This window comes from Xenopus tropicalis, chromosome 5 (assembly GCF_000004195.4).
Source record: "Xenopus tropicalis strain Nigerian chromosome 5, UCB_Xtro_10.0, whole genome shotgun sequence".
NCBI classification, from domain to species: Eukaryota; Metazoa; Chordata; class Amphibia; order Anura; family Pipidae; genus Xenopus; species Xenopus tropicalis.
In genome coordinates, this window is record NC_030681.2 from 26,048,941 (window position 1) to 26,062,811 (window position 13,871).

Sequence of the window (13,871 nt, forward strand, 5' to 3'; positions counted from 1 at the left end):
AAAGAATTGCATTCCAGCACATTAGAAGGGAACTCTGCATGCTGCGTCTTTATCTGACGAGATAAAATCTGATGTTGTCTGACAGACTTTTTTCTCTCATTGAAATTCATTGACTGTCAGATTTACAGGAACAGGATTCTTGTGCCGATGCATGACAAGATTTTGTGGGTCAGATAAAATCTCTAGCCCTTAAGCCCAGATTTACACCACTGTGTACCAACAGGGACAAAACAAACCTCTGCTGCCCCCCCACCAGCAACTCCCCCACACACACACTTTGTTCACTGACCATCTCCCTTGGGCACCATACAGCAGACCGCCCCCCCTCCAGGCTGGGTCCCCTCCCTTGTGGCCCTGATACAGGTCACGGGGTCTGCTGCATGGCAGTTATGTCATTGGGATCACTAGTAAAGAGAGCAAGAGTGAACTCTCCTGCACAAATGATGCTCTTAATGTTGCCAGGGGCAGCTTTTTGCCACTCCTGGTAAACTGCCACCTGAAGTGGTGTTCTCCCCTTGCCTCGTGGCTGGAGTTCCCCTGTTTCTATATATCACAGCATATGCTGCTGGTGTTGCACTGTGACTCCCAGCAAAAGTCACCTGGCTAGCAAAGAATGCTGGGAACTGTTCTTCTACACCTACACATGTAAGATACGTTTTTAACACCTTTCTATACAATAAATAAGCATTAATTCAATTTACAATCAGTGTGAACATCTTAAAATTCCTTAATAACATATACCCCATCTATGCACACATATATATCATAAACATATACATGCACACATCTATACTATACACATTTCTTTCATGACTTGGGTACATGCTGGTACCTGATTGGATGATAGTTTGTCCCAATGAGCAGCTAACCACATCTCAGTCATAAACCTGTCCAAAGCCCAGTCCGACTTGCTGAAGTTGAGCGCCATGGGTACATAAAGGGCATGGTAGGGATTGGGTAGGGTTGCCACCTTTATTTTTATCTTTATTCCCTTTTAACAGAATTGGCACCAGGCTGGTAAAATACTGGCCAGGTAGCAACCCTAGGTTTGTATATGTGCCATATTCTCAGGGCCTGTGGTTATGGAGCTTTACAGGACTGAAGGCTGGAGAAATAGGGAGAGGTACAGTAATTGGAGAGACTTAGATTACATTTGAGAGGGGGGGAGTAAAACAAACAATGTGTTTCTAGGTTTCAAGTCACAAATAAAAACCCACCCTAGACATAATGTTTTGCTTTAGGGTATTTATACTGATGCCAGCACATTTCCAACTATTTACCCTAAACTTTGTTTTTTTTTTTTCAAACCTCCAGTAAATATTTCTCCAGAACATTCTTTGCTGACGTTGCCAGTTAATGAGAATTTCAGTCTTTTCTGCGTTATTAATCCTCTGATAGGGTCCAAATGTTTTAATAACTTGCAATGGGAAAAACATGTTTCTGCCGCGTGTCTATAGGGCCCATCTGTCAGCCTGCGCAATCACTCGGCTGTGTAACAATAATAAAGGAAAGGGGGGGCAGTGTGAGCCTAAAGGACATGCAAATGGGGCCACAACTGGAACACGTTCTGCACTGTTTATAGAAGGCGTGTAATACTTGAGCGAGTGTTTAATTACATAGAATACTTGTTACTGAATGTGGAACGCGCTGCCAGAATAATCTCCGCTAAAAATAAAAGCTGGATACTATTCACGCAAGCGTTCCAAGCACCAGTAAGAATAGAAATCTAAAGGTTTTTATTCAGCGCTCCCCTTTTCTCACTGCAGGGAAATGTATTCGGAGTTAGGGACAAAGTGACAGAGGCACTGGAAGGGGTATGGGAACAAAGTACAATCGGGGGGTGCATACAAATGAGACTGCTAAATACAAACAAAAAAGCGGTGGGTGTAAATGGAAACAAACAGCATTTAAATAAATAGGTAGATTGCATTGTATGGGATTGTGTGGGTGGCAGCCTTGCTGTTGCCCCTGTTATTCTTTTATATAGAATAAAAGAAAAAAGTTCTCTATTGCAAAGTATAGGGGGGAAGCTGTGCTGATATGTGATGAGAAAGTTCTCTGTTGCGATGTATAGGGGGGAAGCTGTGCTGATATCTAATGAGAAAGTTCCCTATTGCAATGTATAGGGGGGAAGCTGTGCTGATATCTAATGAGAAAGTTCCCTATTGCAATGTATAGGGGGGGGGGAAGCTGTGCCAATATCTGATGAGAAAGTTCCCTATTGCAATGTATGGGGGGGGGGGAAGCTGTGCCAATATCTGATGAGAAAGTTCCCTATTGCAATGTATAGGGGGGGAAGCTGTGCTGATATCTAATGAGAAAGTTCCCTATTGCAATGTATAGGGGGGGGGGGGGGAAGCTGTGCCAATATCTGATGAGAAAGTTCCCTATTGCAATGTATAGGGGGGAAGCTGTGCTGATATCTAACGAGAAAGTTTCCTATTGCAATGTATAGGGGGAAGCTGTGCTGATATCTAATGAGAAAGTTCCCTATTGCAATGTATGGGGGGGGGGGAAGCTGTGCCAATATCTGATGAGAAAGTTCCCTATTGCAATGTATAGGGGGGGAAGCTGTGCTGATATCTAACGAGAAAGTTCCCTATTGCAATGTATAGGGGGAACGCAGTGCCAATACCTGATTAAAGTTTCCTATTGCAATGTATGGGGGGAAGCTATGCTGAAATCTGATAAGAAAGTTCCCTATTGCAATGTATGGGGGGGGGGGGGGGGGAAGCTGTGCTGATATCTGATGAGAAAGTTCCCTATTGCAATGTATAGGGGGGGAAGCTGTGCTGATATCTAATGAGAAAGTTCCCTATTGCAATGTATAGGGGGGGGGGGGAAGCTGTGCCAATATCTGATGAGAAAGTTCCCTATTGCAATGTATAGGGGGGGAAGCTGTGCTGATATCTAACGAGAAAGTTTCCTATTGCAATGTATAGGGGGAAGCTGTGCTGATATCTAATGAGAAAGTTCCCTATTGCAATGTATGGGGGGGGGGGGAAGCTGTGCCAATATCTGATGAGAAAGTTCCCTATTGCAATGTATAGGGGGGACGCTGTGCTGATATCTAACGAGAAAGTTCCCTATTGCAATGTATAGGGGGAACGCAGTGCCAATACCTGATTAAAGTTTCCTATTGCAATGTATGGGGGGAAGCTATGCTGAAATCTGATAAGAAAGTTCCCTATTGCAATGTATGGGGGGGGGGGGGGGGGAAGCTGTGCTGATATCTAATGAGAAAGTTCCCTATTGCAATGTATAGGGGGGGACGCAGTGCCAATATCTGATTAAAGTTCCCTATTGCAATGTATAGGAGGGAAGCTGTGCTGATATCTGGTGAGAAAGTTCCCTATTGCAATGTATGGGGTGGGGGGGGGGGGGGGAGGAGGCCGTGCTGATATCTAATGAGAAAGTTCCCTATTGCAATGTATAGGGGGGAAGCTGTGCTGATATCTGATTAAAGTTCCCTATTGCAATGTATAGGGGGGAAGCTGTGCTGATATCTGGTGGGAAATCTCCCTATTGCAATGTATGGGGTGGGGGGGGGGGGGGGGAAGCTGTGCTAATATCTGGTGGGAAAGCCAATATTACTGAGCACTAATTAGTTATTGCAGCTACAGGCATTTCGTGACACTTCTGATGGCACAGAAATAATAAGGCTGGAGATATATTTATAAAGAGCGTTACTCTCAGTTACACATATTGAGAGCAATTAGGCAACAGTAACCCGGGTTTTTAACATGTTCTGCAGCAAAGCTTTTCCTTTCCGGGCTCTAATCATCCCTTACAGGCCAGTGGTGCAACTCACTGCTTTGAAAGGGCATTAGGGGATGCAGAGCAATATCTTTGGATGCTAAGCATGAATATATTTTTTTAAGGGTGAATATATTATGTGGCTTTATAGGAGAAGCTGGTACCATCCACGTCTGGAGGTGAATTTTTTCCGAGTCCGATAATAAACTACAATAACATGTTCAAATCAGAACCTGCCAAGTCATACACAAAACCCATGAATATCCTTCATATACTAATAAACAGTGCTTTGTGATGTCATCAGTTACAGTCATAGCTTAGGGATCTATTTCCTGTCACATGACTTACTGAAACTTGTACTATAACTATACTATACTATATGTAACTTGTACTATAATAATTAAAGTACCCCCTGTTGGGGATGTTAGAAGTCACCTTGGAGTTCCATGACCTGTATAATGATAATAATTATGATATCTTTATATTTTATAATAGAGGGTACATTGTTCACTATATAAACAGTACTTAGTGATATCATCAGTTATAATGAGTGCTTAGTGATGTCATTTGTGTCACACAACTGAAACTTGTGTATTATAAAAAAAAGTAAACCCAAACATTTTGCCTAATAAAAGAACACATCATTCCAAACACTAAACTACTACTACTACTACTACTACTATTATTTATTCAATTAATCATTTAAGGTACTTTGAAGTGTAATTGCTATTGAAAGCAGTGTTAGTGCTTCCCTTGCTAGTCTCTGCACTGCTGCAGGCAAGGCATTATGGGAACTGAGACATGGCTGGAGTAGAACTGGCCCTTGCTACATCGTTTCAATAGTCAGATAAAGCAGTGGAGAGAATGGCAAGGGGCAGGCTGATATGGCTTGTAAAGGGCACCTATCACCCTATAATTGTTTCCCCCATCAGAGGGGTGGGCTAATAGAGCCTGCACTCCGGTTGGGAGAAACAGTAGTCTTCCCGCATTGGAAAGGAACTCCTTGTTTGGGCAGCCATGTTGTGGCACTTGCATGTAGAGTTGCCACCTGTCTGGTTTTGACCCGGACAGCCGGTTTTCGGAAGGAAAACCGGGCAGGACTCTGTTGTCTGTTCTGTGATATATTATTTGGGCAACTGGCATGGAGAACTGGGCACCTGCCCAACCTTTTTATGTTCTGCAAAGAAAAAGAGTATTGGTAGGTTTGCTGTGATAGGGAACACTTGCCATTTAACCTGATTTATCATATTCATGTCCAGGTGAAGCAGAAATTGAAAGTGAAGAAGAAGATGATGATGACGATGATGACTGTAAAAAATCATCTATGGATGAGGTAAGCCTCCCCTGGCACCCACCAAACCCATGGATGGATCCAAGTACACCCTAATTTAGATGTTGTGCCCAAGGTACCCATGGGATGCCTCATTGGGAAAATATCTGTCATTACAGAAGGAAGGGTTTCTAGGGGTGTCATGTAATAAAAGTTACAAAGTACCCCCCCCCCCATCCTCTGAACTATTTCCTTTGCTTAGAATAATGAGCCCTTAATTACAAATGAGCAACTGCCCAGCTAGGCAGGAACCCATTAGACAGTGAATATTACTTAGATTGCCTGTCTGATGCCATTAAAGATTTACATAGAACTTTCCTTGGTGTAAAACTGGAGCTGATGTTAATGGTGATAGAGTGCAAGTCGCTTCACCCGTTCAACAGACACATTTGTCTGAATGATTCCCCCATAGCAGGAAATGCTTTAATGCAAGGATATTACTTTGGCTGTTCTGGGGAATTTACAGTTAAGCAGCAATACTGAAAGCTTCTACTTTATTGTTTTATTATTATTGTTCTTATCATTTGAGTTAAAGGACTGAGAAGATTTATGTTAAAGCTATACTCCATGGGGCTTGTCTGCCATCTACTGGTGAAACATGAAACTGCTCAAGGAAAATTCTAAAAGGCATGAATGGCTTCAACAAATTTCAGCTTAAAATAAGTGAATGTAAAGCTGAGAGTGCTATTTTAAGCACTTTTGCAATTAACATTCCTTTTTTCAAGACTGGAAGAAGGTATTAATGAGAATGTGTACTGTTATGAATGAAGGGGACGGCTTCTTAGGTTTTCGATGCCCATGGGAATGCTTAGTGGATAAATACCAGTATAGTTTATGATTTGTTTTCTTTCTCTCTGCCTATTACTCTCGGAACAGATCATGTTACCCATTGAGTACTAGTGAGGGTCTACTTGTTCTGTTTTGTTTGGCATTCCATTCATTGTGAAAAGGTTAATCAGCATTTTAGTTCACACCCTTTTCTATTATTTCTTAATAATACTGGTGGAAAACACAATACACTTGTTATTCCTTTGATCCCAAACATTGTAATTATTTAAATGATCAGTTTTGCATGCAAGGATTCATAACAGTTACTCTATACCTGTGTAATGAAAGGTGCAATTTTATTAACTGCTCAGCAAGTTCTTCTGTAGCCCAATAATAAATGGAAATGACGTACAGAGGCATATTTATTTATGGCAACTTCATTTTGCCTAGATTGAATTTGATTTCCCGGGGAAAAATTGTTCTCTCTTTCTCCCCTATATAATATTAAGCACAAAAATTGTCAATACATGTTTTTTAACTTTTCCAATCAATAAATGGTACCAAACTTGCAGTAATTACTGCTGTGGGTTATAAGGATTTTTTGGAGGAAATGCCCCTGACCCCCTGGCATGATGTCAGCTTGCTTCTGTTCACTGTGTGCCAGCCAGGTCCTTTTCCATTTAATAACATTACAGTTATATGTAATAAAAGGCACATGGGATATGTAATAAAAGGCACAAAGTTTGCCCAGGGGCAGTAACCCATAGCAACCTATAAGGTGTTTGGTGACAGGTGACCATTAAATGCTACCTGCTAATTGGTTGCTATGGTTTACTTCTCCTGGGCAAACCTACTGCCTTTTATTAATGTGCCCATAAACACCCCAGGGCTGCCATGTAACTGCCAGTGAATCCACGTAACCAGGTGCTTTCATGTTGTCACAGGGCACAGCTGGTAAAGAAGCCAGTGCAACAGAGGAAATGTCCAATCTGGTCAACTATATCCAGCCGGTCAAGTTCGAGTCATTCGAGTCATCTAAAAGTAAGTCTATGAAACACATAAATACCCCACTGGGTGTAGATACTACACCAGGAGTTTAATGAACAATAATTAAAGTCACTACTACAGGTATGGGATCACTTATCCGGAAACCCGTTATCCAGAAAGCTCCGAATTATGGAATGCCCATCTCCCATAAACTCCATTTTAATCAAATAATTCAGAATTCTAAAACCGATTTCCTTTATCTCTGTAGTAATAAAACAGTACTTTGTAATTGATCCCAACTAAGATTTAAATAAACCTTATTGGATGTAAAACAATCCTGTTGGGTTTAATTAATGTTTTATTGATTTTTAGTAGACTTAAGGTATGAGATCCAAATTACGGAAATACCCCTTATCCGGAATACCCTTGGTCCCGAGCATTCTGCATAACGGGTCCTGTACCTGTATACAGTATATATATATATTATTATTTATAGAATGAGGCATTGGCATAATAACAATCCCTCTCATGTCCTTTGCAGGCTTATTTGGCACTTACTGCCCAGTGTTTTTTTTCAAGTCAGGCTGCAGGGAGTCAGTGCTAACTCATACACCCTGTCCCTGCCTCTCTGTATAACTGTTTAATTGCCCCAGAAACATATGTAATGCTTGGCAGCAAGCACACCCTTGCGTGGCCACTTCAGTACATTCCTAGTCATTTATTTAATAAACCCAGGAATCAGCGCCAAGGCTTCGTGGCTGAGCAGGTGACCGCCGGGACAGTTATTCCCATAAAAATAAATGAATAATGTGCAGCTGCCAGAACTAAAACAAATACTGGAGATTAATATTGAATCCAAAGAGCTAGGGGTTATCACACTGTTTCAGTTCAAGCCCCACTTTTGAGGTCCGACATTGGGTCACTTAACCCCTCAGTTATGTGACAGTGACTGATACATAAAAACACTGCTATTTCAGCCAAAGGTCCATGAATAGCTAGAGCAGAGTTAGCTCCAAAATCTCACTTATATTAACCCTTTATTTCCAGTTGAAGGTAGAAAAGCAAATAGGCATTTTCCCCATATCTTATCCAACTGCCCTTCAGTCCCACTGGTTGCTATCCCTTAGGGTGACCAGCCCCAAAACTTCAGAACCTCTGCATTAAGCTACAGTATTTACTGTGTTCCATGCTGGTAGATGCTGCTGCTAAAGGATAAGTAAACCTTTAAAATACATGAAAGTAAAATTAACGAGACTGCTTATTCTAAGCACTTTTGCCATTTACATTCATTATTTTTTTCCTAATTTGAAGATATTAAGGGCAATGTGTACTGTTAATCTGAATGAATTTTGTTTGGTTATGAAAGATGAAACATTATCTGAGGTTTCAAAAGGTTTCCCCAAACCAGAAGAACATCAGACCGACCCTCTTTCCTTCTCATGACAATATCCTCGACTATATCACAGTCAGAAACTAAGCAGCAGGTGGCGCTGTTGTGACTGTATTTATAGTACTCATTCCCATTAATATTATTATACCAAATAAAAAAAACTGAAAGTATATGACAAAGGTGCTTAAAATAACACTCTGATCAATATTACATTCACCTATTTGAAATGTTTACTTATCCTTTAGGGATTTTATTCTTACAATGACTTGTCTTCAGAAATGCTTGGTTGGAACGTTTCTATACCAGCGCATATCAATACTCGCCACATTCAGGTGCTGTTTCCCATCCAGTGACGGACACTTTTAAAAGACACTAATGGAGCAGAACCAAGCGTAGCACTTGTCATTTGCTGACACAAGAGATATGCTGGATGGAACCTGCCGTACGGGCAGATGATTTCCCTTTACACGGTATTCAGTCGCCGTGTGTCCCTACGTGATTAATCTATTTAGATCCTATCTGCCTATTCTGCGCTGCCAACTGTCAGGATGAGATATTTCCATGGCAGAATATTGTGCTCCTCTAACCCCTTTTATCTGATTCATCTCAATCCTCCAGTATTATAAAGCTTCTTGGAGGCGTCTTTTTTTGGAATGTACGGTGAGTTTGGAGGTGCATATGCAGAACTTGCGGCTGGCAAATGATGAACTGAGGCTGGCAGTCTGCATGGCAGATAAATTACTGGATCGGAATTATTTATATCACAGTCCCCTGCATTTAAATATGACAGTGTTGTGACGTTGCTTTGCTCACAAAATTAACTCAGCAAGCAGAGAAGAGACACCTGATACATGATGTTTATCTGCTTGGTAGAAATAAACTTTATATTATTTGGTTATACACTGTAATATTGAATTTTATTAGTTTATTCCCCCAACTTAACATTTTTTTCCAGCAGCAAAAAAAATTCCAAGTGAAATTAGTGCCATTTCCAGCGTTCACTGTAAAAATGGATGTGAGCGCCAGATTCGTTTGGCACATCTGTGCAGTGCCTATTGACACAGGCCACTGTAGGGCCCCCTTGGGCTACTGTCTGGTTTGGAGATGGGTCATCTCCAGGGTTCCCCTTTGTCAATAGGTGCAGAAGAGCTCAGTGCTTAACAGGAGGCAGCCAGGGGCACTATATGGAAGTGCAAGGAGTGCATGTTGGCACAAATACCTTTAAGTGATTGCAGTTCCATCTGCAACTAACTGCAGGGAATTTGGCAGTCCTATAACTGAGTTTGCAGTCATAAATGACCCCTAAGGTGTAGCATTTCTATCCCATTATTCTTTGAGCTTTGAATTTCCTTTATGTCCCAACAACACCAAATTTGTTTTGAAGGGCAAAGGTTTTTTTTTGCAGGGAGTGGGTAAATTGTCTGCAGAATCCCATTCTCCATATCTGTGCTGGCAGCAAAACATAATTACTAAGTATATTTAGGCTCTAAATACATTTTATGTTGCCGGCCAGGGAGGCTTTTTCTTAGCCAATTTAATTTACATTTTTTTTGTGTTGACTGTGGAACAGTGGGTGTATTTGTAGAACAAGCCAAGAAGAGATTTAATTTTATACAACAGTTTTAGAACAATGTGCATTACTTCATCTAGAAGGAGGAGCATTCATTATCTTGCATTCACTAATGGCCTTTGAAAGGACCATGTGTAGGGTTGTCACCTTGTTGCTGGGGCTAAAAGCCAGACACAGGGGATGGGGCATGGTCAAGTTGGGTTGGGAACTCAGTCAAGCCCCTCTTTTGAAGTTTAATCATCATTTTGTTACTTACCCCCACTGGCATATAGCAAAGTGACACCAGACCCACTACTTAATTCCCCCTAGAGAGGGACCAGCCCCTCAGAATATGGATTGACTGCATTAAGCTGCTAAGTCATTGAGGGTATGTCCATGACTTCAGGGGACGGACCAGTGCCATTTGGAGGCAGGGCTATGCCAATGGAAGTGGGGCTTGGATGCCATACATTAGTGATAAGGTGGATTTCTGTCAGGTTGCACAATGAAACCCGGACAGCCCCTTCAAAATGTGGGTGTCCAGTTCAAAACCAGATGGTTACCCTAAGCCTTCAGACCTTGTATTTAGAAAGGTCCTACTACTCAGATTAGGAATAAATGTATCTGTGTTTGTTTGCTGCGCTTAAGAGAAATGTGTAAATTTATTCCAGGACTAATACCAATCAGAAACCAATCAGACCCAACCAATCAGACGCTTACTTTAAAACAGTAGCCTACTTGTGCCTGATTGGTTGCCAGACCTGGATTACATTTTGCCCCATTCTACATTCACACCTAATTGTAAAACCTGAACAATAAAAACAATTATTGTCATTAACGCAATGATGATTTATTATATTGACAATATTCTAAATAGTGTCTAATTATCTCTTCCAGAGCGAAACAAGAGTTTTGAAATGTCTTCATTTGTGGAAACTAAAGGTCTTGAGCAGCTGACGAAGTCTCCAGTGGAATTTGTGGAGTATCCTTTTTCTAAATAGCGATATAAATGTTATTCTATATTCCATTGGTTCTCAGGTTTTTTCCCTTATAGACGCAAATACTCAACATAAGCATCACCCAAGCCCTTATCATTTGAAAAATCACCACCAAAGTTACAATTGGGGTTAGAAAGGCCGTCAGATATTACATTTTTACATTGTCTTCACAGATAAATGTGTGGCTGGAACCTGAATGTTCCCCCCAACACTTTGTTTCAAAGGGGTTCACATTTCCTTGTTGAAGGCTTTTTGTGTAGGCCCTTTAAAGTGTATTTTTGTCTTTAACAAATGCGTACAGGTATAACAAAATGCAGCTAAGCAGAATTTATCCAAAAGGAACACGTGTAGATTCATCAAATTATATGCCTCAAGTCTTTTGGAATGCCGGATGCCAGCTGGTGGCACTCAACTTTCAAACAATAGGTAAGAGCCTTATTGTTAGTGTTTGTTCTGATCCATTGTGGAGAGAGGGGGCCAACCCTTAGTACTGCACTGGTAGGCTGATATCATTTGCAGCTGGGCAGTAAAACATTTGAAATTTCCCCCATGAATACAGTGCGGTCTGCATTTAGCAGTAGTGTATTGATGATGGGCAGGCAGGGGTAGGGATATAGGTGTTCCCCCTCCCGTCCCTTAACTTCCATGTCATACAGATGCACAAGTTAGGGAGCAGCAGTGAGCACAGGCTGCAGCGGAGCCCTGTTTAGCTAGGCAGTAACATCACTTGTGCCCACTGGTAGCACGCTCTGCATCTTGCTCTGGATTTTGATGAATTCAGTACTCAGTGTTACACTAGGGCATGTGTACAGTTTACAATTCCAATGTAATGGAAAAAAACAGGGCTGCATTAATAAAAGTTCAAAAGGGCCCAGTGCTTAGGGCCCAATGATTCTGGGGGCCCACTGTGCATTTCCCCTCATATGTCTCTCCCCCTTTGTGTCCATAATGTGACTCCTTTCATGTCACCAGCTGCCCATGACTCACTTCTCTCCTTAATGCCCCCCACCCTGTTCCGGTATGCCAGTGTTTGCCACTTCAGGAAATTGAGGGGAGGGGCAACAATTTGATATTTAAAATAACCCTTGGTTACGCCAATTATTCATCACCTTTTATATTGAGTTTAAAACCACATATATACTATCAAAATAATCAAGAAAATAGTAACTAAAGTCAGTGTGTCCAAGTCAAACAATAAAAGGAGTAGGCAGTTGGTTGATAACAAAAACCTACAGCAGATAAATGTAGTTCAACATAAGCCTCTTGCCATAAGTCTTTACAGTAGGAAGTTAGGGCTGGTATGATTCCCAGGTTCACTGGCTTCATTTTTTTATTCAAGGGAATACTGACGTATTATTAGCAAATGTTGAACCAGGTCTAGTAACCCATAGCAACCAATTAGAGCTATAGCAAATGTTGCCTGTTGATTGGTCGCCAGACCTGATCCCTGGTCTAAACTCATAGAATTTATTTACTAAATACCAGTGGTGTAACCAGTCCCTGCTTCCTCGCCCCCCCCCCCCCCTTCCCGGCCAATCCGTGCCACTATATTTAAAGGTAGGAGAACAACCTCGAAGGGGGGATTATGCTACTACCTGTGGCCCAGGCCTCCCTGTTGCCCGGGCCCCTCCGCGACCGCAGGGTCTGCTGTATACATAGTGCATAGTACATAGACACTGCCAAATAGTGAATGTGGTGCTTACACTACTAACCTTACTTACTAGGGCCTAAAGAGCAGAAAAAAGGTCCTTTTGCCTCCTTGTCTGTGGGTGTTCCTATGCACTGGGCCTCATTCCCAGAAGGTGTAGGTTGAGGCTGCTCGCTGGTATGGATGGCTGCTGAGAGAATACTGTGTTAGAGAATTTCAGCCCCTCAAGGAATGAAAATGAGAAGACTTTATTATAATATTCAAACAAAGGTTCCTTGTCTTGGAAGATACGTAACCTAGTATCCACCAGTATATATATTTAGTTGGCATTTTAGCAACTGAAATTTAATACAAACAGAAATATGTAAATACTGTTCTTACGGTCTCAAATGGTCCAAAATACAACGGGTGGATAGAAGTCTGAATGAATTCAAGGCATGAAGAATTTCCAGTAATGCCAGTAACTCAGAATGCGTTTTCCCAATAGGAACGAGGCATTTTACAGTTTTTCTTATTAAGTGACAGGTTGAGAGGAAAGCAAGATGAAATATCTATAATGTTTCTTGTCTTTTGACCTAGATTAAGGACTTTTTTCCTAAATAATTAAAAGTACAAAAAAGTTGAGTTTTTATAGGCTTGATCTTATTTGATGTATGTAGGGCATGGAAACTGAGAGCTGTATGGCTGCATTGTAGGTAAAAGGGAGATCAAGCTGAAATCCAGGCTGCTCTCATATGGAAGGTTAGGCCTTTATAGAGATCTAGATAATAATTTAAGGGTGTATTGTTATAAATGGTCTTAATTTTAGCCTTGTAACCCATAGCAACCAATCAACAGATAGCTTTTACTGGTCAGCAATTAGTTACTATATGTGGGTAAATGCAAGATGTTTTATTACATTACCCTTTATATTTTCCCCATGTCCTTAATTTCCACATGGATTAGGCATGACAGTCCTCTCAGAATAAAGGACATTACAGCTGGACTCAGGGGTGAGGGGCAAAGGCCAATACTTTGTATCATTTGTTCATTCCCCCCATCCCATGAGACTTGAGTTTGGGATAAGACTTCCATACTTCATACTTTCTATCCAGCCGAGGTTAGAGTGCCTGAATATCCAAACTAAAAGCGTAGTCCAAAAACTTGTCATGTGGTAAGAAATTCATATTTGTTTATTAACAAGACCCCCCTATACAGCTGTACAGTAACAAGACCCCCCTATACATCTGTATGGTAAAGAGACCCCTATACATCTTTATGGTAAAGAGACCCCCATACATCAGTATGGTAAAGAGACCCCTTATACATCTGTATGGTAAAGAGACCCCTATACATCTTTATGGTAAAGAGACCCCCATACATCAGTATGGTAAAGAGACCCCTTATACATCTGTATGGTAAAGAGACCCCTTATACATCTGTATGGTAAAGAGACCCCCATGCAT

The 13,871-nt window shown here is 41.3% G+C and overlaps 1 protein-coding gene across 2 annotated transcripts in view; it reads left to right on the forward strand.

The window, feature by feature from the left end:
• plcb1 (phospholipase C beta 1) overlaps positions 1-13,871 on the forward strand; it is a 352,974-nt gene that overhangs the window by 287,270 nt on the left and 51,833 nt on the right. For both annotated transcript variants that reach the window (XM_031901827.1, NM_001079464.2), the window contains exons 15-18: positions 5,016-5,089; positions 6,799-6,895; positions 10,678-10,762; positions 11,080-11,204. In XM_031901827.1, coding sequence (XP_031757687.1) covers positions 5,016-5,089; positions 6,799-6,895; positions 10,678-10,762; positions 11,080-11,204 — 381 coding nt within the window. The remainder of the gene's footprint in view (positions 1-5,015; positions 5,090-6,798; positions 6,896-10,677; positions 10,763-11,079; positions 11,205-13,871) is intronic.